The sequence below is a fragment of the Bos mutus genome, chromosome 16, assembly GCF_027580195.1.
Source record: "Bos mutus isolate GX-2022 chromosome 16, NWIPB_WYAK_1.1, whole genome shotgun sequence".
In the NCBI taxonomy this organism is placed as follows: Eukaryota; Metazoa; Chordata; class Mammalia; order Artiodactyla; family Bovidae; genus Bos; species Bos mutus.
The window spans coordinates 30358022-30381536 of NC_091632.1; the positions used below are offsets into that span (position 1 = coordinate 30358022).

Genomic DNA, 23515 nt, shown 5'->3' on the forward strand with positions numbered 1-23515 from the left:
ATTCTCTTAATTTACTTGTTAATGTAGAATTGCTGCTGGAAGTCTGTGGTGAAGCAGGTAGATTCATTACTATTTGAACCACCAGGGAAGCCTAAAGGTAGGCTGACAGTTGTTAGCGTGAAGGTAAACCGGCTCTCTTCTTTTAGAAAATTGTTACCATGTATAAATAATCATTTTAATAATACTAAGTATTTCTCTTTCTTAAAAATTCAAACAAAATAATACTAAAGTTTATTTATAAAATGTTCATAAAAAGTATGCAATAACATAGAAAACTGCTTAAGATACAAATAACTACATTAAAAACCCTTTACATAGAAAAAATCCTGGTCCATGGTAGAAAATGACAGGGGCGGGAGAAACAAATGAGTTTTTATATCTATGTGTTAATATTATATAGAATTATGGGTGATTTACTCTCTTTTATATCCTTTTAAATACTCCTTTTATTTCCTGCTGGCTCAGACATAGTTTGCCTGCAATCCAGGAGACCCAGGTTTGATCCCTGTGTAAGGAAGATCCCCTGGAGAAAGAAATGGCAACCCATTCCAGTATTCTTGCCTAGAAAATCCCATGGACAGAAGGAAGAGCCTGGTGGGCTATACCCTATGGGGTCACAAAGAGTCGGACACAACTGAGAAACTAACACACACATATTTCCTTAAGGAATAATACTTGTTTAAAGATCAAAAATAAAAACTAAAATGAATTCTGACTGAGGATGAAAAAGGGGAATTAGCTATGTTGAAGCAATGAGAATTAGAAGAGGCAGACTATTATTCAACATAGTTTTGGAAGTCCCAGCAGGGCAATCAGAGAAGAAAAAGAAATCCAGATTGGAAAAGAAGAAATAAAACGCTGTTTGCAGACAACTTGATACTATACATAGAAAACCTTAAAGATACCACCAGAAAATCACCAGAGTTAATCAATGAAATCTGTAAAGCGGCAGGATATAAAATTAATATACAGAAATCCCTTGTATTCCTATACACTAGCAACAAAAAATCCAAAAGAAAAATTAAGGAAACAATCCCATTCACCATTGCAACAAAAAGAGTAAAATACCTAGGAATAAACTTATCTTAGGAGACAAAAGATCTGCATGCAGAAAACTACAAGACACTGATGAAAAGAAATCAAAGATGACACAAACAGATGGATACATACATTATGTTCTTGGATCTGAAGAATTAATATTGTGAAAATGGCTATACTCCTCAAAGCAATCTACAGAGTCAATGTAATTCCTATCAAATTACCAATGGCATTTTTCACAGAACTAGAAGAAAAGTTTTACCATTTTTATGGAAACACAGAGCACCCCAAATAGCCAAAGCAATCCTGGGAATGAAAAACGGAGCTGGAGAAATCAAGACTCCCCAACTTCAGATTGTACTACAAAGCTACAATCATGAAAACAGTGTGATACTGGCAGAAAAATAGAAATATAGATCAATGGAACAGGACAGAAAATCCAGAAATAAACCCATGTACCTATGGTCAACTAATCCATGACAAATGTTGGAAAGACAGCCTCTTCAACAAATGGTGCTGGCAAAACTGGACAGCTACATGTAAATAAGTGAAATTAGATCATTCTTTAACACCTGACACAAAAATAAGCTCAAAATGGATTAAAGACCTAAATGTGAGACGGGACATTAAAAAACTTTTAGAGGAAAACATAGGCAGAAGACTCTCTGATATAAATCGCAGCAAGGTACTATTCACTTTGTCTCCCAGAATAATGGAAATAAAAACAAAAATAAACAAATGAGACCTAATTAAACTCAACGACACTTTTGTACTATGCTGAACACTGAACATTTCCTTCCCTTTCACTTTAATAAATTTTCAAATATCTCAAGGTATCCTCTGAGACTAAAGCATCCAAACACATAGCTATATATTTAGGTCAATTCATCTTTAAAATTGGCAACCCACTCCAGTATCCTTGCCTGGAGAATTCAATGGACTGACAGCCTGGCAGGCTACAGTTCATGGGGTTTCAAGAGTTGGACATAACTTAGCAACTAAACTGCCATCTTTTAAATGCATCAAGTTCTCTAATTCTTCAGTCTATTCCATTTTTCCTAAAATTGTTTTGCAATCTCTCCCTCAAATTCTAGAAATTAGATAGTCTGCCCCTTAGCCTGCTTCCCACAATTCAATAAATTACTCTCTGGACTTAAAAGCATCCAGGAGTATCTGCAGAATCACAATTTATGTCACATAAAACATACACAAATATTTATTGTCCTGATTTATTGATACAAAAATGCAAACATAACCAGCTAATTCAGATTTCAATAATTTGAATTTTGCAATGACTCATCTTGAAAATCTTTTTAATGGGTACCATAAGTTAAATGATCAAAATTTTCACAAAAACCTTAAATGTTTAAAACAACAAACTTTTCAAACAATTCAGTAAAATTAAGTTATATTCAGTTGATGCATACACTAGAAACTAAGGAAACAGTTCATCTAAGGACATTTATAAGGCAATCCTGTGTTAGCCTAATTAGAGTTCCTTTAATTTTTCTATAACCACATTATTTCACTGAAAGAAAACTGAATTATACATTAACAGGGTTTTATGTAAAAATATCACTAATTCAGACTGCTCTCTCTGATTCCCTGAGTACAATTTTTTAGACTATACACAACAAAGCACTTCATAAAGCACGGTAGCCAGAAATGTCAAGACCTTTTCTATCAGTAGGTTCAGAAAAAAACATCCTATTATGACTTCAACAACACTGCAAATCCATTATAAAGAATATTTAGAACATAAAGTGAACAGCTATGACATGTTTACTTTTCAAAAGCGGATATATATATATATATATGTACTAGTGTTTTTGACAATTCTTCATCATTAAGGAGAAGGGGGCAACAGAGGACAAGATGGATGGATGGCATGATCAACTCAATGGATGTGAGTTTGAACAAACTCCAGGAGATAATGAAGTACAGGGAAGCCTGACGTACTGCAGTCCATGGAGTCACAAAAAGTTGGACATGATCTGGTGACTGAACAACATCATCATCATTAAGGTTATAGTTTTTAAATATATAACTGCTGCTGCTGCTGCTGCTAAGTCACTTCAGTCGTGTCCGACTCTGTGTGACCCCATAGACGGCAGCCCACCAGGCTCCCCCATCCCTGGGATTCTCCAGGCAAGAACACTGGAGTGGGTTGCCATTTCCTTCTCCAATGCATGAAAGTGAAAAGTGAAAGTGAAGTTGCTCAGTCATGTCCAACCCTCAGCGACCCCGTGGACCGCAGCCTTCCAGGCTCCTCCGTCCATGGGATTTTCCAGGCAGGAGTACTGGAGTGGGGTGCCATTGCCTTCTCTGAACACTGCTCAATTCAGTTTACATATCTCTCAATAAATTCAGCAGATGTTTTTAAACTGTTGTGTTTTTTAAAAAGATAGGTAAATTTTATGACCCTCTATGGATAAGAAATTTCTTTAAGAAATTAGCAGTGCTGAGAATACATCTCATTAAAATTTTCCATGACCTCAAAATCCCACCTTCAATATACAATTAAAACTTCATATGGAATTTTTCCTGTATTAACTAAGTCAGTCCTCATTTTCTACTCAATGAAAAAGGGTCAGATCCCTTAATGACCAGCCATCCATAAATACATTATTCAAGAACTTTATCACAGGCAAAAACGTTGCTGCACAAGGTATACGGTCAGTACTATCTTTGTCTGGCTACGTGATCTTGTGAGGGTCACTTAAAAATCTTATCTCAGATTTCTACATGTAAAATGAGATAGGGTTTACTCACAGGAGCTTTTAGAATACATTTAATTCATAATGCCAAGGGCATTATACATGTTCAAAAGCATTTTAAGCTTTCTCAAAACTTAATTTCTTAACACATATGACAGGAGAGGCAAGTACTTGTCTCCAATCTCCTCTATGCACACAGAATCATTTGAATATATCCCATATTAACATTCCCAAACTAAGACATCACTGGTAATCTCAACAAAGAATGTTACCTCAAATCCTAATAAGTTTTCTATTTAAAAAATATGTGTACCTTTAACTATAGCAAAAGTAAACACTCTGCAATGACTGCAAATTGAAAGCAGAGGGATTTTTTCTCAGCCTGTAACAGGTGCTTCCCTGGTGGCTCAGTGGTAAAGAATCTGCCTTCCAATGCAGGAGACATGGGTTTTGATCCCTGGATCAGGAAGATCCCCTGGAGAAGGTAATGGCAACCCACTCCAGTATTCTCACCTGGGATTCCCATGGACAGAGGAGTCTGGTGGGCTACGGTCCATGGGGTTGCAAAAGAGTTGAACATGATTTTTAAGCATTATAACAAATACACATATATCCACATGCACACACCTTTTTATCTTGTCCCATAAATAAATGCTACCACAAAATGTTCTGGACTTCAAAATCTATAAATGTATATCAAGGTATAGCCCTCTAATAAATTTAAATTTTTTGTTCAATTTTAAGTATTAAATCACATATAGAAACTGAGAAGATAGAGCTGATAAGTCGTGCTGATGACTGAAATAACAGAAGCCATTACAAGACCCATTTAATAATAATATATTCTAAACATAAATCTTCAAAATGTACTTTTCCACAGTTATCTCCAAGTAAATATACCTAAAAATCCAGTAATCTTTTGAGATCTTGGAGTGCAAGAAGTTAAATGCATATTTATTTGTAATTTTCCTTAAATTTGAAAATCTAATTTATGGCAAGAACATTTCACAAAAACCTACATATACATTACACAGAAGTTGTTTTCTTACAAATAAGAAATTATAATTTGCAATTGGCAAGGAATTCTAAAGACAAAATTTTGAAACTTTTTCTTGCCAAAATAATCACAAGAAAAATCCAAATACAATTTAACTTGTTAAAATATTAAAACAAGAACTTTATGATTTTTTTAACCTATTGTTCACAAATTATCTTTTAACCTTGGCAAAACCTATCATTTATAGTACCAATTTTACAAATACCATTTTTAATTACAAAACCTGTGGAGGAGTTAATGAAATAATTGTGAAGGAGCTATTTATTATTATAAAATGTATACTCTAAAAATACCTATTTTAAACTTCAGACTTTATTAGGAATATAAGTAAATGTTTTAAAACTGTATGTTACACAGAGTATATGCATGAACACTTGCTCCTGTCAGGCATAACCTCAGACAAATGCACAGGTCATTTCTTGCTACAGTCTGCACTGCATTCAAAGACACATTTTGAATTTTAAAGAACAGACTATATAACTTTGTCCTTGATTTTTTTTAATGTGTGGGCCTTCCACTGAAAATAATGTCATCACTTTGAATTTATAGAGTATATTTGAGTAGTTTTAACCAGCATCAACATCATTTCCACTTGCTTAAGTAGAAAACATAAAATAAAATTGGAGTCAGATTTCTAAACTCAAAGAGAAACGTGATTTATTTTGCATAAAGGAGCATTTGGGGAAATTTCAGAATTTAAGGAAAAAATTCCATCCAATAAATTCTATCTCTATACTTTATGTTGCTTCTTGATACTTATCACCTGCATATTTTGAAATTTTACAATCTCCAAAATTAATTTGATCCCATTTATGACAGTGAAGATATTGATATCATATATGCCTTAAACACCCATCAGACATAACCATCTCCAGCTGAATTTATTACTCTGATTTTCTTCACCATAATAGGGAATCGTATGTGAAAATAAAATAAAAGTTATCATTAAAAAGTTACAGATATGATCTTTGGGGATGGGGGTGCTAAAAAACAGAATCTTGCCTATCTGTGAAATAGGCAGCTAACACATAAGCTGGACTCCACTTCCCTAATGCAAGGTCATCCTTCTGTTATTTAAAGATGTGAAAAATGCATTTTAAAATGTATTAATGGTGCATTTTTTTTAAATGGTGCATTAAAAAAATGTGGTAGGTAACAGAGATACATTTTAGATTCAGCAAATAACACTTAAAAATGATTATGCTGAAGCAAAATTATATAAAGAACATCTAATATCAAAGAAAGGCATCAAATGTCTCTGAAAATTTTACATGTAATAACAAATATTATACAAGTCAGAAACTACATAAACTCTTTAAATGAAAATTGTATTGATACAAAATTTGCTAATGTTACCTGTAAAATCAACAAATCTACTGTGAAACATCAAAATAGTTTTTAAACAGCACACTTAACAAGACAATTTTTCCAATTATAAAAGAAGTAAAGGTTCACTATAAAAAATTTTTAAACAGTATTAATAAAGAAGGAAAACCTAATCACATCACTTTTAATATTTTTAAAGAATTGTTACACTATTAAATAAATGTAAAATATTTTAAATTATAGAGCAAAACTAGCACTGGATAAAACTGCTGCCTCTAGATTTTGTTATTCACTGAAGTGTTAAGGAAATTTCCTCCCTTGCTTATTTTCTAAGAAGACTTTCCTGAGGAATAGATATTAAATTTTGTTGAATAATTTTATAGCATCTGCAGGAACAATTATGTTGCTTTTCTCCTCTGACCTATTACTAATGAACAATATTAATAAATTTACTATTAATAAAAAAAAAAAAACTTACGTTTATAAGAAACACTGAAAGGAGGATTATTTTTTCTCTTCAAATCATTTTTCCTCAATGTCCACACACTTGGTTGTTGATTTACAACTTTCTACACATCCTTCCTAATCTTAAAGTTTTACTCAGGGAAAGGAGCAACTGTTGGACCCTACACATCAGAACAGAGCATCAACTCAGTAACAAAGGCTCCTGTGCACTGTGATGGTCCTTCCTGGACAGAAGGATGCTATGCTCAGCACATTACACAAGCAAATTCCCCACATCTTAATTTCCTCTGCTTATCACACATTTATATCGTTTTCACATCTAATGATTACCTTCCAGGGTAGGGAGAGACAGAGGAAAGTCATTTAAGGCAACAACTTCATTTCTAATTTTATATAATAAATGATATAAAGAGAGCAACTCTACTTATAATCTTTGTTTCTTCCAGGTAATACGTTTATGACAAAATACCTTAAATTCCAAGTTAGTACACAAGGAAAACTAAAATGCAAAGACAAATGGCAAGGTACTCAACAATGCTTTCCTACTACTGCCAATCTGATGAAAGAAAAATGTTTAAGGATGTTGTTTTAAATATATAACTAATATAATTTTTGTATTTACTATATTCAATAAAGTGTTAGTCGCTCAGTCGTGTCCAACTCTTTTGCAACCCTATGGACTGTAGCCCACCAGGCTCCCTGTCAGTGTAATTCTCCAGGCAAGAATACTGCAGCAGGTTGCCATTTCCTTCTCCAGGAGATCTTTCCAACCCAGGGATCAAACTCAGATCTCCCGCATTGTAGGCAGATTCTTTACCAGCTAAGCCACCAGGGATGTAGGTTAATCTCAGAGTCATCCTGTCTCGTTTCATCGTCTGCTTGCTGGATACCTTTCATCTCCAATGATGTCTTCATGAACAACTATTTCTGGGAAAAGAGCTTTCAGAAATTAAGGAAGCTTTCTACATTTAAAAAAATCTGGTGGTTTAGTCGCTAAGTCATGTCCGACTCTTGTGACCCCATCGACTGAAGCAGCCAGGTTCCTCTGTCCATGGGATTCTTCAGGCAAGAAAACTGGAGTGGGTTGCCATTTCCTTCTCCAGGGGATCTTCCCAACCCAGGAATCAAACCCAGGTCTCCTGCACTGCAGGCAGATTCTTTACCACCTGAGCTATGAGGGAAGCCCGGGTTTAGGCCAAATTCAAGTTTAACAGATTTGGCAAAAAAAAAAAAAGTCATTTTATATAACTCTAAAGTGTTATAAAATACAACTTCCTTATCAGAATCAGTAATCTTTAACTTGTGATAGCAATAAATATGGCAGCCACAAAGACAATAAAACAGCAGCTACCACAATTCGAACACTTTATCTCATTTAATCTTTAAATCCAGCCTACTAGGAAGGTACAAGTCTCTGGATCTTTCTGATCCAGATGAGAAAACTGAAGACTTGGAACATTTAGTATCTTACCTAGGGCTAAACAGCTTATGAGGGCTAGGGTTTCAGTCCAGGCTTCACAAACTCATAGGTTACAAAGCCTTATGACATTATATAACTTTAGAAACAACTCCACAGGTAACAGAACATTTAGAAATAGACTACAGCATTATTGTTTGGCTGCCATCTATAACCAAATTGGATAATTACCACAGAATACAGTATAGTGGTAAGAATGATGGTTATGCTTTCCATTCTTAAAACATATTCACCTTAAAAAGGCAGAATAGTTTCAAAATAAATATTATCTTATAACAAAACACATATTAAGTCAAAAGGAAGTTAAGTGGCTTATCCTGGCATTGCCCACAAAACTTTAAAATAAGTGAAGAATCTAAACCAAGGACTTGCCTTCTAGAGGCTTTCCTTTCAGCCTATAACAAAGATTTCCTTCTCCACCCTTTGTCTTCAAAAAAATCACTAAAAAATTTATAGAGACTTGGAAAAGATATGCAATGAAAACTTAACAGAAATGAACAAAAGGACTATCAAGGGACTGTCATGCGCCAGGGTTTCAGTTTGATTAAAGACTAAAGCACTAAGTGTGGGCTTATCAGATTGCTATTTTAATAAAAGAGAGTTTTAAGATCAAGGAAAAAGATATCACAAGGAAAGAACTGAAGCAAAGATTTAGGTGAGGGGAAAAAAATAAAAAACTCAAACAAGCTTTGCAGGGAAAAGGTAAAGACAGAGGTACAAAATTTGAAGGCTGTGGGGGGAAAAGGCAGGGTAGCAAAATGGTTATGTGAGTGTGGACGAACCTCTACCACTGACCACTGAACCTTGGATAAATCGCTTTTCTTTGGCTTTCCCATCTTTAGTATGGGGATAAAAACAGTAGCTATCTCCAAGGGTTGCAGTGAGAATTAAAAGTTATCACATACGTAAAACTTCACTGTGCCTGGCATATAATTATTAACTAGCATGAGGAAAAGCAAAAAAGAAAAAATGCCATAAACACAGCCTCAGGTTTTCATTACAAAGGATGTATGAAGTCTTTTCTAACTATACTTACATACCAAACTAAAGGAATCAACATCTGATTCCCAAATAACACGCACAATGTTGAAGGTTCTATTTATATCACTCAACTTGAAAGTTAGTATTATGTTTCCTCAAACTTTATTTTCCTTAAACTGGTCTGAACTCAAAGGCACATTTCAACTTATCCAAGATGTCACTGGCAAACGGAATGAGAATCAATGTAAACAACCCAAACCACAAAAATGTGAAATAAATTTTTGATTTCCCAACAGTAACCTCTTATTCTAAATGTTTTATTAAACTGAAGCAACTGAAGCAAAGTCTGATTTTCAATATGTAGAATACTGTTTTATTCTTTATTTTAAACCTTTCTTACATGTTTAAAAATATACAGGGGTTCAGAACAACCTCAATAAAACAATGACATTTCTTTTACTAAAGGACCTCTTAAGTCAAACCACCAGTGTGCAAACATTGTTGGCTTCCAATTTGAAGAGTCATAGGCACATTTCACTATATGCATTTCATAAAATAATCAAAAATGCTGAGAATACTCAGTAGTTTGATATAAATTTTAAAATATCTGACAGGAAACTTAAGGTAAAAAAAAAAAAGTAAGATTTAGATGTTTTAGCACTTACACCTGCTTCACTATTAATTTCTCAAATGCCATTTTGCTACATCTAAACCCCTGACAATTTATTACACAACTCCATATAGCACACAAAAAATTAATTTAATCTCTGAATGGGAAAACAGATCATTACAAAAGAAAATATTGACAGTTCTTACCTGTTATTTGATAATTAAGTATGCTTTATTCTCAGCATCTCTAGGAATAAAGCTTGGTCTAATAGAAACACCTAATTAACAACTAACAAAAGTATTTTTCTATTAAAAGACGTTTTTATATATTTGTGTCCAATGTTGACGATTTAAGCAACAGTGATCTATATAGTGTGCTAAGAAGACATTAGGCACAGATCACATAATGTAATTTACATGTTCTTTGTTGTAAAAAATATAGTATGTGCAAATGCATTATCATACAAATTTTAGTGGACCACAACAGTAAGCTTTGCAGACCTAACATAAAAAGGCTAATATTTTACTCTTTAAAAAAAAAGGTGGAACACACCAAGTAGCTTTAAGAGCAATATCCCACTTCTGAGTGAGTCCTCTGCATTTGCATTGTGAATTATCTTAAAGAAAAACAAAGCTTAATTATAGGCCCCCCGAGAAAGGACACCACTTTGGGCACATGTATTATTTCAAAAGCAACTAAATAAAAATGTTTCCCAAACCCATTAAAAAATACTTAACACAATATCTTAAACAATATATAGAATACTTTTTTAGAAGGAATAAGCCATTCAACATTATGACTTTTATATAATAGATTCTTTCATTAGCTAAGACACTTCTGGCTTAAGGTACCAAAGGATGCAGATAAAGAAAAATGGAGGAAAAATAATAGCAGGCTGTTAGAAAGGCGGAGGGAGCATACATTTACCCAGAAGAAACAAACAAACGAAAAAACTGTTTCTTCACTGCAGAAATTTGTGCTACGGATATAAAAACACAAGCAAAAGGGTTGTGTGGCAGGTAATAAAATATAATGCTTGCTATGCATCCTCCATGGAGGGACCTTTTAGGGACTGCAGATTAGTGAGTTTAGAAGTACACTTTGATGCAAAAGGTTATACTTTACCACATATAAAATATGTAGCATTTTTCTATAAAGGGCAATTTATGTAAGTAATTCCACAAACACAGAAGAGAGTGAGAGAGACAGAGAGAAAGAGAATGAGAGGCAGAGACAGAGGAGAGAGTCCAGTCAGAAAGAGAGAGAGAGACAGAACGCCAGGGGCTTCGCTCATGCCCTGTGGAAGATCTGAGGTACTTTTCCATCCTCAGAGCTTCACTTTTCCTAGTACTGCATATTTATACTCACACACCACAATTATCTCATGAGATTACCCTCTATATATATTTAGGTTTTTTTTTTTTTTTCCAGGAAAAAGAAAAAAAAAAAAGAAACGTTTAGTCCCTTCCTCTCATAGTCAACTATTCAAGTAAATATTTCTCTAGTGGCAAATTTCCAGATGAAGCAAGGATACAATCCAAAACTACTGTCAGATTACATGTGATTTACTGTGGAGTTTTCTTCAAATGGAGCAGGAATTAGCCCGTTTCCTAGGTTTGGGGTCTCGTGCTTCCTTATCCTTGACACACATACAAGATGTACACATTGTCTCAGACAGTCTTCGGAGGCCTAGCCGGAAAACACTGTTGGAGAGGCTGTATATAACACAGTTACAAAAACTATTACTTATAGCCAGCCAGGTGGTTAGGAAGGACAGTGTTGGATTGTCCAAGACCCGGGAGCTTTCTAGAAGAAAGTAGATGATATAAGGGAGCCACAGCATGTAAAACACACTGGTTATCCGGAACAAAACCATGGCGTAGCGACGATCAGGGCTATGCCCGGCGTCTCCAGAGGCAGCCGCTTCATGGCTCGGGAATCGGGCCCTCCGGTCATTTATCTCTTTGGTGTGCTGCCGGCAAATTTTGAAAATGTGGAAGTAAGTGAAGCAGACAACCAAGGCAGCAGGGGCATAAAGTAAACAAACAATAAAGCCGGTAAAATAGGCACTGGTGAGCCAAGAGGTGGCACACCATTCAAAAATGTCACCGTGGTAACCAGGTTTCCCCCAGCCAAAAAAGGAAGGCAAGAAAATTAGGCAAGAGTAGATCCAGATTAAAATAATGCAAATTCTCAGGCGACATGGGGTGACCAGTTGATTGTAGGACAGAGGCTTGGTGATGGCAAGATAGCGATCCACACTGATGCAAGCAAGACATGCCATAGAAACACTTTTCAGTACTGAGATGATATATCCAAAAACCTGGCAAGTCAGTGACTCGTGGATACCTGTGGAGTAGTGGAGAAGTGAGAGAGTAGGAACCAAGCAGCTAACTCCAACAAAAAGATCAGCATATGCCATTGTTTGAATGAAATAGCTGGTCGTATAGTGGTGTAAAAGTGGAGCACAGTGAAAAACAAAGATGACCGTTAAATTCCCAGCAATGATGAGAAATGTCAGCAAGACAATGACAATTGTCTCGAAGATGCATACATCCACCGCACTGTAGTGGCCAAATCCAAGTGGGCAGGAGTGACGTTCAGACACATTCAAAATGCCACTGCTCGTGTTCAGGATCCTCCATTCAGTCCACCTGGAATCATTCATGGCTTGGAATTAAAAGGACCTGCAGCCCTAGCTACAGCAAGCAGGTGCCCTGCCTAGCATCTGCTAAACTCTGCCCAGGAGTGTCTCAGCGTCAGCTTCGGCAGACAGTGGCAGTGCTTCTGTCACAGCTGAGCATCCCGGGGAGTACTCAAGTCTCTTCATCAGCCTCGGTGCAGCAGTAACACACCTCAGCTTTGGGGGGGGAGGAAGAGGAATAAGCTAGAAAGGAGGTGAAAAACAGGTCACCAATTAGCTTCCTCCGATGCTTTCAAACAACTTTTTGCAGACACAAGGCACTTCTAGAGAAAATGAACTTCTTAATGATATCTTGCACTATGAAAAATTAAATCTGTAAAAGGAAAAAAGCAATTGCCAAGGAAAGAAAAGCTCCTGTGGGCCATTAGTTCTCTTCAGAAAGGTAGTTTCTTAGGGATCAACTAGGAAGAACGAGGAAGAAAAAAAAAGTCCTAAATAGTCTCAGGCTTCCTGTTTCATCTGTCAGGAGAAATGGATTCAAATTTTAGAACTTAATTAAAATCACAAATTTGGTTGGAAAGCTAAGAAAAAGTTCATTGGGCTAAATAGTGTCTTTAGGTTCAGTTCAGGGTTTGATACTGGTGGGTCAACTTTATGATCCATTTCTCTCTCTTTTATCTCAAAAGCTAAGAATCCCCTTCTCCAACAAGATTAATTCTAAAAGATTCATCTCTATTGGGGCACAAAGGAGCAGAAGAGAGGTAACAGACTCCAGACTGCCCTATAACTCTCATGAGAGGAAGAAAAAAGCATCCTTCCAATAAGGAAGATAATACACAATGGGTCAACACTGAAAAAATAGAAAAACAAACTTCTGAAAGTTTTAATTCTGCATGCATTTTTTAAGCATTCAGATGAAAACAGTTTTAGTCCATTACAGTTAATGATGCTACCACCAGGACTGTAATTTATATCTTTTCCTTTTCAAAAGGAAAGCAAAATCATTTTTGCTATTAATTCAGCATCAACAACCGAAAATAACCTTCATTATCTGATACGCCACCTTCCTTATAATGGAGCATGATCGTAAAATATATAGCTCAAAGTTAATTCTCACCTTTGCAACCACATCTCTCTCTCACAAATATATGTAAATATATATAAAATTTAGACAATAGAAACTTTCCTATATGCTCTGAACTTCTGACTAGAAATGCTACCATTATTTATTATTTAGGTATTTCTAGTAGGCTTTATAGTCTATATTGCTGTATCTTTTCTGTTTTCTTTAAATGATTAATACATTAAATCATTATTTCGACTAAATCTTTTCAAAGTAAAATATTACCTTGTCTGTTATATTTGCAGTTCTATAGCAGCCATATGTTAAGAAAATGTCTCTTCTATTTCTGTACTCTATTTTGAGCAAGTGCTCAATTAGTACAGGGGCCATTAGGTAGGTTATAAGATGTTCTTGTTTTAAAATACTTCTAAAGCATCGAGATGAGTTTAAATCCTAGAGTTTGAAATACTGAAAGATTGGCAGGATAGAATCCATCCAAAAGGCTTCCAAGGTCATTCTGATATCAGGTTAGCATTTGTCAAAAGTCTTTTTTAAAGTACAGGCATTTCAGAGACTCTCCTGTCAGTCTTTGTTATCATACCTTTTGAAGAAATACCATGCATTAGAAATAAAAACATTTCCTTCAGGAACAATGCAGGAGCTTAATAGAAAGCATTCTTCTCAAAGTTATTTTCTTGTGCACCATCAGGTCATCCAGGGAAGTCTTTCTTCTTTCATAATAATATCCACAGGATATTCCTCCTTGTACATTCCTAGTTTCACTTATCACAAAATAGTTTTCTTGTTACAGGAATAAAACAATGCTTCTCACCTACATTCACTCTTTATCAGCTGCTAGGCTGGGCTGCTTGATTCAGAAGTCCAATTTACTGTGATGCAGTTACCGAGATGCTGTCAGTATATTCTTCACAATCTCTCACTGCCTGCACCTGAGCCGAAGCCCTGCTCCTCCTCCTCCTCACCCTGAGCTGATGCAGAAGAACTCACCATCAGAAAGGTGACTCGGTCCTCCTGCCCCAGTCAACAGCACAGCCAATGGCCACTGCAGCTGAAACTGTCACTAGGTAACAGTTGCCAGGCACATGCAGGCTTATAGACTTAAACTCGGCAAGCTCCGATCAAGATTGACAAAAGAAGACAATGGAACTGACCGACGCTTATAACATATTAATGACATGTATGAATGTCTAGAGGTATTGTCCTTATAACATGTATAAAGATTATTTTCTATGAGCAGGACAGGAAAAAGACCCTAGGATGCACCTTTAAACCCTGTAGAGAAACTACCACAAGGTACTATGACACTAAAAAGTCAGCAGTAATCTAATGCTCATTGGCAGAAAAAACTTATTAATTATTAAAAATCATCTAAGTCTTCATGAACTCAAGTGACAGAGCAACTATTTTTATTCTCTAAATATATTATATTTTGATTAATAGAAGTTACTTTATAATCTTTCCAACCTCTGCCACACCCACACTAAACTGCTGAATCTGACGTATTTAACTGTACAAAGCATTGGAACTAATACCTCTATACTAAAATCTACTAGCTGGACTATTTAAGGTCAAATATTACCTCAGAAAAGTAGACATTAGAAATAAACAGAATGACTGCTTAGTTCACTTTTTATCCTAATAGAAAAAAGAATTAAAGAGTCAAAGAACTTTTTCATATATTTCTTGAGCTACTCATACCCAAGTAAGAGGAAAGCTAATTTATAAGCTCATTTACATAATAGATATTTAAAACCATTTCCACTTATTTTGACTTACTATAGACAAACATTCCCAACTTTAAAAATATTTCTTATAGGGTCAGCAACTTTCTTAAAAGTGATTTAGAATTAATTTATACATTATTTCAGAATTGAATCAGGAAATTTAAGATGAAAACGGATAACCAACATTTAGAGCATATTCTATGTGCCAAACATTATGCTATATGCTTTACATTTTTTTCTCAGTAAAAATACTAAATCCATATGAAGTAGATACCCATCATTATCATCTTCCAAAGGAAGAGAGTGGGTACCTAGAGAAAGTAAGTATAATTTGCTTACTAACAGTCATGAAACTAGGAAGGAAACAGGTCAAAATTGTCATTCTTAAAACCATTTTGATGAACCCCTCCCTCATTCTCTTTGTTTTCCACTTAGAGCAGCTATTAATAAAATGTCTAAGAACAATTATTTTCAGATTTAAAAAATTATTTCTAAACCACAGGACCCTATTTTTTCCTTAATTTTTAACTAACTTTCAGGAAGACCGTATCATTGCTAAAATCTTCATGAGGTTAGGTGAAATTAAGAAACCACATTTCTCATTACCAGAAAAATTTATAAAATAAGTTAGAATAACAATCTTAGAAAGAGTACCATACTAAGATTTGAAAGTAAATTTTGTAAATATTTTTAAATTATGAAAGTATGACAACACATTTACCAGAGACTTGGAAAATACAGAAAAAAGTCACATACAGTTCTACTCTATATTACAACTATTTTTAAGTAGATAAATTAAATTTTTAATTGGCATTTCAATATCAAACTATCAAAAATTAACAGAAGAAATTAGAAAGCAGAAGTATATAGTAGATCTGAAAAGCAGTATGAACCTATTCAACATAATTAAGATATATACAATTTTCATACAATAGCAAGGTAAAAAAGTTCCCATTGACGATAAACCAGAAGACACCAGAACATATCTAGGGACATAAAACAAGGTGCAAAAATTTCATGGTCTAAAGGTACTGCAATTATACAAAGTCTGTTCTGTTATCTCTGTGGAATTATGTTAGAAACCAATATCAAAAGCTATTTGAAAATAACCCACGTACTTTCAAGTGCAATGTGACATTTACCAAGAGAGATCGCTGACCTAGTCACTGAAAGCCTCAAGAAGGTTAAAAGACTGAAAAAGCACAGAGGTTGATTGCAGAAGAAAGCATTTAAATGAGAAATTAATATAAAAGCTAGAAAAGTTCTATTTTACAGGGAAGCATTTTGACTTTTAGGGACACATAAAACCATGAAAAGCAAACAAGATTTGGCTTAACTAAAACTTTCTTTCACAATAATAATAAATATTCAAAATAAAAATTATAGATGATAAATATTCATGACTGTAGACAGGTCCTACATTCCACATAAAGAGTTAAATATGAAGGTTTCTGACAAAAACACTGAGAAATAAAATATTACTAATTATTAAAGTGGCTTCATCTAAAAAAAATCTTTAAAAAATCATTTTAAAAGTATACACTATACATTATTTTTCAAGTTTTGAATCATAATATTTTTAAAAAATCAGAGAAATGACCAAAATGTCACTTACAGATATTCAAATACTAGATCACTTTGACCCATTTATTTCCAACAAATAATCACTGGTAGAGACTTACATCTAAGAAAAATACAAATAATCCCTAGTTGTACATGCATTCAAAGGTATATGATAATATGGGAGGGAGAGTTCAAGGAGCAATAGATTTGACCCACCAAGCTTCCTTCTTTTCTTCTACCAACTTCAAAAAATCAGCTTCAGGAGTTCTGACAAGGTAATTTTCTTCTTTTCTGAGACTGACTCTTACTACTAGCCCCTCACTTTCTTTCCCTTCTGTTCTTTTTTTCTGAACTGATTATAAGAGAAACTAATTTATAAAGTGAAGCTCTAATAACAACAGCACTAATAGCATATATTTACACAGCTCATTACATAAAGCACTCTGTTTTTATATTATGCATAATTCTCTTCATTTTAAGGGTCATTAGATGTTTTATTACTGCCATTCTTATTAGTCATTATCAACCACCCCCCTCTCCTTTCAACTTATGAATCATTATTTGGGATTACTTCAGAATTATTTCTAACAACTATAAGTTAGAACTTCTTGAGATGATACATCACAGATGTTTAATTTTTCATTCATACCTTATATATGTTTTATATGTTCAACCTTTGTACATATAAAATTCAAATATGAATCAATATTTCATTAGACATCTAAGCAACTACTCAATCGGGGTTAAACAGCAAAAGAAGAGAGAACCATTAGCCACTGGTGGTAAACAGCATAAACAATAGGCAATGATTATCAAGGAGAAATGCAAAACCAATACTGTGGGAGGAAAAAAAAAACAGAAGATAATGTAAAGTGTTTTTAAGCTTATTTTTAAAAGATACAAAAAGGTGTATGGACTCAGAATTTACTTATTTCTTCAACTATTCCTCCCCACCTATTAACTTTTCTCCACCTCACCGTCACTACCCTAAGCCAGCTAGCCATCATCGTGTGTGTGGACTACTACAGAGGCTTTCAATGTGGTCTTCCCGAGTGGTTGGTGGCCTCTTTTCAAACCACTATGGGCAAAACAGACAGAATATTCTTTTCAAAATGCAAACTAGATGGCACCATGCTCACTGAAATGCTTCAGCCATTTCATACAGCCCTTAGTATACAATTCTAACAGGTCCTACAAAATCTGATCTCTGTATACTATTCAATCTAACTTCTCTTTTCTATTGGGATTAGCTAATTAGGCTCCTAGAGAAGGAAATGGCAACCCATTCCAGTATTCTTTCCTGGAAACTCCTATAAACGGAGGAGCCTGGAGAGCCTGAGCCCATTGGGTCACAAGAGTTGGACATGACTTAGTGATTAAACCAGCAGCACCACCACCAAACTGGCTCTACCTGCCCCCTCTCCACCCTTTCCTCAACCCACACGTATTTGCTATGTTCCCTACTTGCCACAGGATATTTGTACCTGCTGCTGATTATGACATCATAGTTTTCTTTCTTTTTAGTTAATTCAGATATATATATATAATCCTAATATATATAATTATATATTATATATATATATATAAAATCTAATATATTCAAATTAAGGGCAATATTATTCATTTATTTATTTATTAAAGTTGTTCAGTCGAGTCCGATGCTTTGCAACCCCATGGGCTATAGGGGCTTTTTTCAAACCACTGTGCTTTGGAAGAAACCATATACAGTCCATGGAATTCTCCAGGCCAGAATACTGGAGTGGGGTAGCTTATCCCTTCTCCAGTGGATCTTCCTGACCCAGGAATCGAACCAGGATCTCCTGCATTGCAGACTGATTCTTTACCAGCTGAGCTATCAGAGAAGCCCATTATTCATCTATACCTCTACCTAAATCCAATTCAATATGCATACTTAACTGCCACTTTGAAAAATCCTATCTAGTGAGAGATAATGATTATCATTTTAAGAATAAAAAAATGCTACAAAATATAGTATCAATGTATTTTAAATGTACTATCAAATGTAGTATCAAAGCAACTTGGTCTAAGCACCAAGAGAAAAAAAAATGAATATAAAGTGGGACATCTTAGAATCCACTGATTTTGTGATCCTTCAAGAGCAGAAAACAAGCTTATAGATCAACTTCATTTTATTATGAGGCAAGTTACTAGCTATTAAAAATATCTTAAAAATATTAGTGGTAATAGAAAAAAATTTCCTCAAACTGACAAAGACACTATATGGGAAAGATCACAGCTAACATAATGCTTAACAGTCAAAGAGTAAATGCTTTTCTTTTAAAACTGGAAACAAGGCAAAGACGTCTGCTCTCACCACATCCACGCACAATATTCTGGAAGTCTCAACCAATACAACAGGCATGACAAATAGTTTAGTGATAAAGGAAAAGAAAGACATGACTGTATATGTAAGAAAAACCCCCAAAATTCTACCCCAAAAGCCCATCAGAACTAATGAGTAAATTTTTTCAGAAACAAGGTTAACATACAAAAATCACTGCATTTCTATACACTTGGAACAGTAAATAAAATTGTAAACAATAAGCTATTTACAACAGCATCAAAACACAGAAAATATGAATAAATTTAACAAAAGACATGTGTGTCCTCTACCCTAAAAAATACGAAATGTCACTGAAAAAAAATAAAAGGTCCTAAGTAAATGGAGAGATATATAATCTGTACAAATTAGAAGACTCAATATTGTTACAAATATTAATTTTTCTCAATCCGACTCCGTGCGACCCCATAGACAGCAGCCCACCAGGCTCCCCCGTCCCTGGGATTCTCCAGGCAAGAACACTGGAGTGGGTTGCCATTTCCTTCTCCAGTGCACGAAAGTGAAAAGTGAAAGTGAAGTCACTCAGTCGTGTCCGACTCTTAGTGACCCTATGGACTACAGCCTACCAGGCTCCTCCGTCCATGGGATTTTCCAGGCAAGAGTACTGGAGTGGGGTGCCATTGCCTTCTCTACTCCAATTCAAATCCAAGTAGGTTTTGGTAGAATTAAGAAGTTGATTCTAAAATGTATATATAAACACAAAGGACCTAGGACAGCAAAAACAATCTAAGGGAAGGATTAGAAAAAAATCTGGAGGACTGGCACAACCTGATTTCAAAACTTATTATAAAGCCACAATAATTAAGATTGGCATAAAGATAAGCAAACAGATGACTTAAAAGAATAGAGCCCAAAACTGTCCATACAATGAAATTCTGCAACAGGAAAAACTTTGATGAAAGAAATAGGAACATGGCTGCTGAGGGCGGGGGGTGGGGGTGGGTGTGGGTGTGGGGGTGTGTGTGTGTGTAAGTTATAGCTGAAGAGAATGATAAAGATGACTACACTTGCTTTTTTCAAGTGCTCCCATTATGGTGCAAAGCCATCAAATTAGAGGCCTAAATTACTTGAGTGCATTTAAAGGCAATGCCAGGAAATCATATACATTGATGTTGAAAAAGAAAAACACCAGAATTCTCCGAAGCAATGTCTGAAAGAACAGAAACTGCTGGACAGAATAAGTACATTCAGCCCGTGTCTACTTTCACACTCTCTCAGTCATTATACCTGACTCACTCACTGCTCACTGTTTGTACTCACAGACACAACAGTCCAGATGCAAGTGAGACACTGAGCGAGAAAAGGCTTCTTATTAAATGCCAGTTACACAACACTCTGAGACTGCCCTAGCTAGCTGGGATCCGAGACAGCTGGCTGAGAAAGCAAGACCTTTGCGGCAATCCAGTATTTGTAGTCAGTCACAAAGGAAAATGGACAAACAAAATACTAATTTATGTGCATGTTTAACTCAGTGGGGAGAACGCTCAAATATATAATTAAAATCAAATTAATTGGTCAAAAGCAGTATGCAGAGCAATAAAATACAACCATGCACAGGATGATCTTCCCTCACGTTTCTCCAAGTTATGCTATTATTTTTAATAAACATCTATTTAGTTTGAAGACTGTGACTTAGAGAAGAAAATATAGGCTTTAGAATCAGCCAGATTTGAGTTCGCACTGGCTACAGCACTTAATAGCCGTAAGGCCTTAGCTACGTCATTTTCTTCATATATCTCAGTTTCCATATGTAAAACTGAGATAATAGTTAACTTTTTTAAAGTCGGTTATGAAAATCAGGAATTAAAGTAAACCTGAAAAAGCACATAAGGGTAGTTCATTCAATTCTCACTGATAATGAAGTTAAACATATTCTTCACTATAAACAGGCTTTTTGTTTAGTCATTTCTCCTCAAGAAACCATGCCCACAGTAACCTGCTGAGATTACGGAATTAAAAACAATACTCTCACTTTTCTCTTGAGTTGCCCTCTCTCTCAACAGTCCTTTTAAAAAATATATTTTTAACATATACATTAAATATACATTAAAATATAATATACGTTAAAAATACATTCTTAAAATATACATTATCTGAACCTCACCACACATCTTAGAAAATTCATGTAATTAGCAACACAGTAATATAAAAATTACCAAACCCTGGTCCATAAAAATCTCAGTTACAAGGATCCTGCAATTCCCAGACAAATGTTTCTTTTTAATTTTTTAAATTTTATTTTATACAATTTTACATTTAAATCTTTATAAGATGTATCATCCACTTATTCAGAATTCTGAACATACTTTAATTTTTGCCTAGTAGGCTGGAATCATCACTGTTAATGTCAATTAGAATACTATCTCATAACACAAATCAAAATTTGGATTCAATATACATGTATACTGAATCAAGAGAAACTAATTTTTACGAGCAATTAGGTACCTATAAGAGACTATATAAATTGTATATATGCATCCCTATATATTCTGACTCTGTTTGCACAGAAAAGAATACATAGCTCCCTATATTTTTATATATAAATACAGCAGTATTCTTCCTTCCTCTTTTAACTTGCTGTCTTTAATTTTCTAGAGGATTAAATATCAGAAACTAAGTTTATAAGAACTTTTTCCTCCAACAGTAAACAGAAGTACTGCTCTATGAATAAAGCATCATAGCTCAGGTCTGCCCTGTCAATTACTTCCAGGTAAGTGAAGTGGTCCCTATTTTAATATGGCAATAGACATAATAAATACACTGAAAAACAACACAGGAAAAAAGGAAATTCCAGGCTTTCTTACAACATTCACATAAGAGCTATCAATCATTCATGTTCTTTTCTTACTTCATATAACAACAAATTTGGAAATTTAATTTTTATATCAATGAAATCCCATCAAGTATTAATACTGTCTCTAAGAATGGGCTCAATACAGTCACCTCCCTTTAATTTTTGTACAATAAAAACACAGAAGGAAAAGTTAAACCTTAAAACATTTCCGAGGAAAGTCTGTTAAAATTATATGAAAATAGAACAGCACAATTTCATTTTAAATAATGGGTTCACATTATAGGAAAGAAATGTTGATTCAAATTCATTTTTAATTGAAAGAGATTTTTCCCTTATAAAAGAAAATTGCTATTTTTTAAGATATCTTATTGTTATGGCAACTGAAGTGCTAAAAATAATAAAGAAATATCAAAGTTGTTATAGCAACTGGAATTTTAAAAAGCCATGAAGTATAAAATAATCAAACCTTTACTTGGCTTGAAATGCAACATCTATGACTCAGTTTTCAAAAGAAAATTTGAAGTACTCATGCTCTTGTCTTTACAAGTTGTCTCCGGAGTCCAAATTAAACGCACACACACACAAACTTAGGCATAATAGTTGAAGTATTTCTTATATTCCTTACATTTCTCTCACTATTCTATACATATTAAACAATGTGGCTTTGCTAACCATACGAGTTACCAAACTTCATGAACAGCAGAAAATTATTACTAAATAAATGTGTGTTGAATTGAATTCAACTATACAGAGTTGGCTTGGAGAAGGCAATGGCACCCTACTCCAGTATTCTTGCCTGGAAAATCCCATGGATGGAGGAGCCTGGTGGGCTGCAGTCCATGGGGTTGCTAGAGTCGGACACGACTGAGCGACTTCACTTTCACTTTCACTTTCACGCATTGGAGAAGGAAATGGCAAGCCACTCCAGTGTTCTTGCTTGGAGAACCCCAGGGACGGGGGAGCCTGGTGGGCTGCCGTCTCTGGGGTCGCACAGAGTTGGACATGACTGAAGCGACTTAGCAGCAGCAGCAGCATACAGTTGGCACAAAACCTGGAGTTTCTGATTTTCTAACTCATTTCTAACCTCTAGGCTTCACTGTTCTGCTCTAGAAAACACTAAAAATGCAGGAAACTTTTACCCATTGCCAAAGTGCTTTGCCCAGATTCATCTAATTAGCTCAATTAATTTAAAAGTTTATTGAAGTCCTGTTGCATACTTGATATTACGCAAGGTTCTAGGACTTTTTTTCATAGAGTTCACAGTATAGAACAGAAGAACTAAGACAAGTCGCCACCATTGAAATGTAAAGTGCAATGACAGAATATAATGAAATTATCAAGAGAAAATTCATAAAGGTCCTCTAATCAGTGGTAGGATCCTTGAAGAAATTAAACCATGAGGTAACATAAATTTCTTGTCAGTTCCCAGAGAAGCTCAGATTAAGAAATTAAAACTGCAGATTTATATGCTTAAATCAAGACACATCTTTATTCTCATAGCTTTGTATGTTCCTTTTTGATAACTAATGACCAAGATAACAAATACAGTTAACATTTGGTGCTAACTCCAGCATTTACGGACTGAAGAGAATTGGCTGCGAACAGACTTCTTGATTCCCTTGTTTTATCTGTATCAATCTGCATTTTAGTATTTCACCCTAAAACCATCAGCT

The 23515-nt window shown here is 34.8% G+C and overlaps 2 protein-coding genes across 3 annotated transcripts in view; both read right to left on the bottom strand.

Annotated features, from left to right (window-relative positions):
- The window catches only part of RABGAP1L (RAB GTPase activating protein 1 like), a 737668-nt gene that overhangs the window by 457062 nt on the left and 257091 nt on the right, over positions 1 to 23515 (bottom strand). The window lies entirely within an intron of this gene.
- GPR52 (G protein-coupled receptor 52) lies at positions 9517 to 13249 on the bottom strand. Its single transcript, XM_005890824.3, has one exon. The coding sequence runs from the start codon at positions 12337 to 12339 to the stop codon at positions 11254 to 11256; it is 1086 nt and encodes a 361-aa protein (XP_005890886.1). The 5' UTR covers positions 12340 to 13249; the 3' UTR covers positions 9517 to 11253.

What these genes read in the sequence shown, in the direction of transcription:
- GPR52 (XM_005890824.3), bottom strand. Translation starts at nt 12,339, where the DNA reads ATGAATGATTCCAGGTGGACTGAATGGAGGATCCTGAACACGAGCAGT.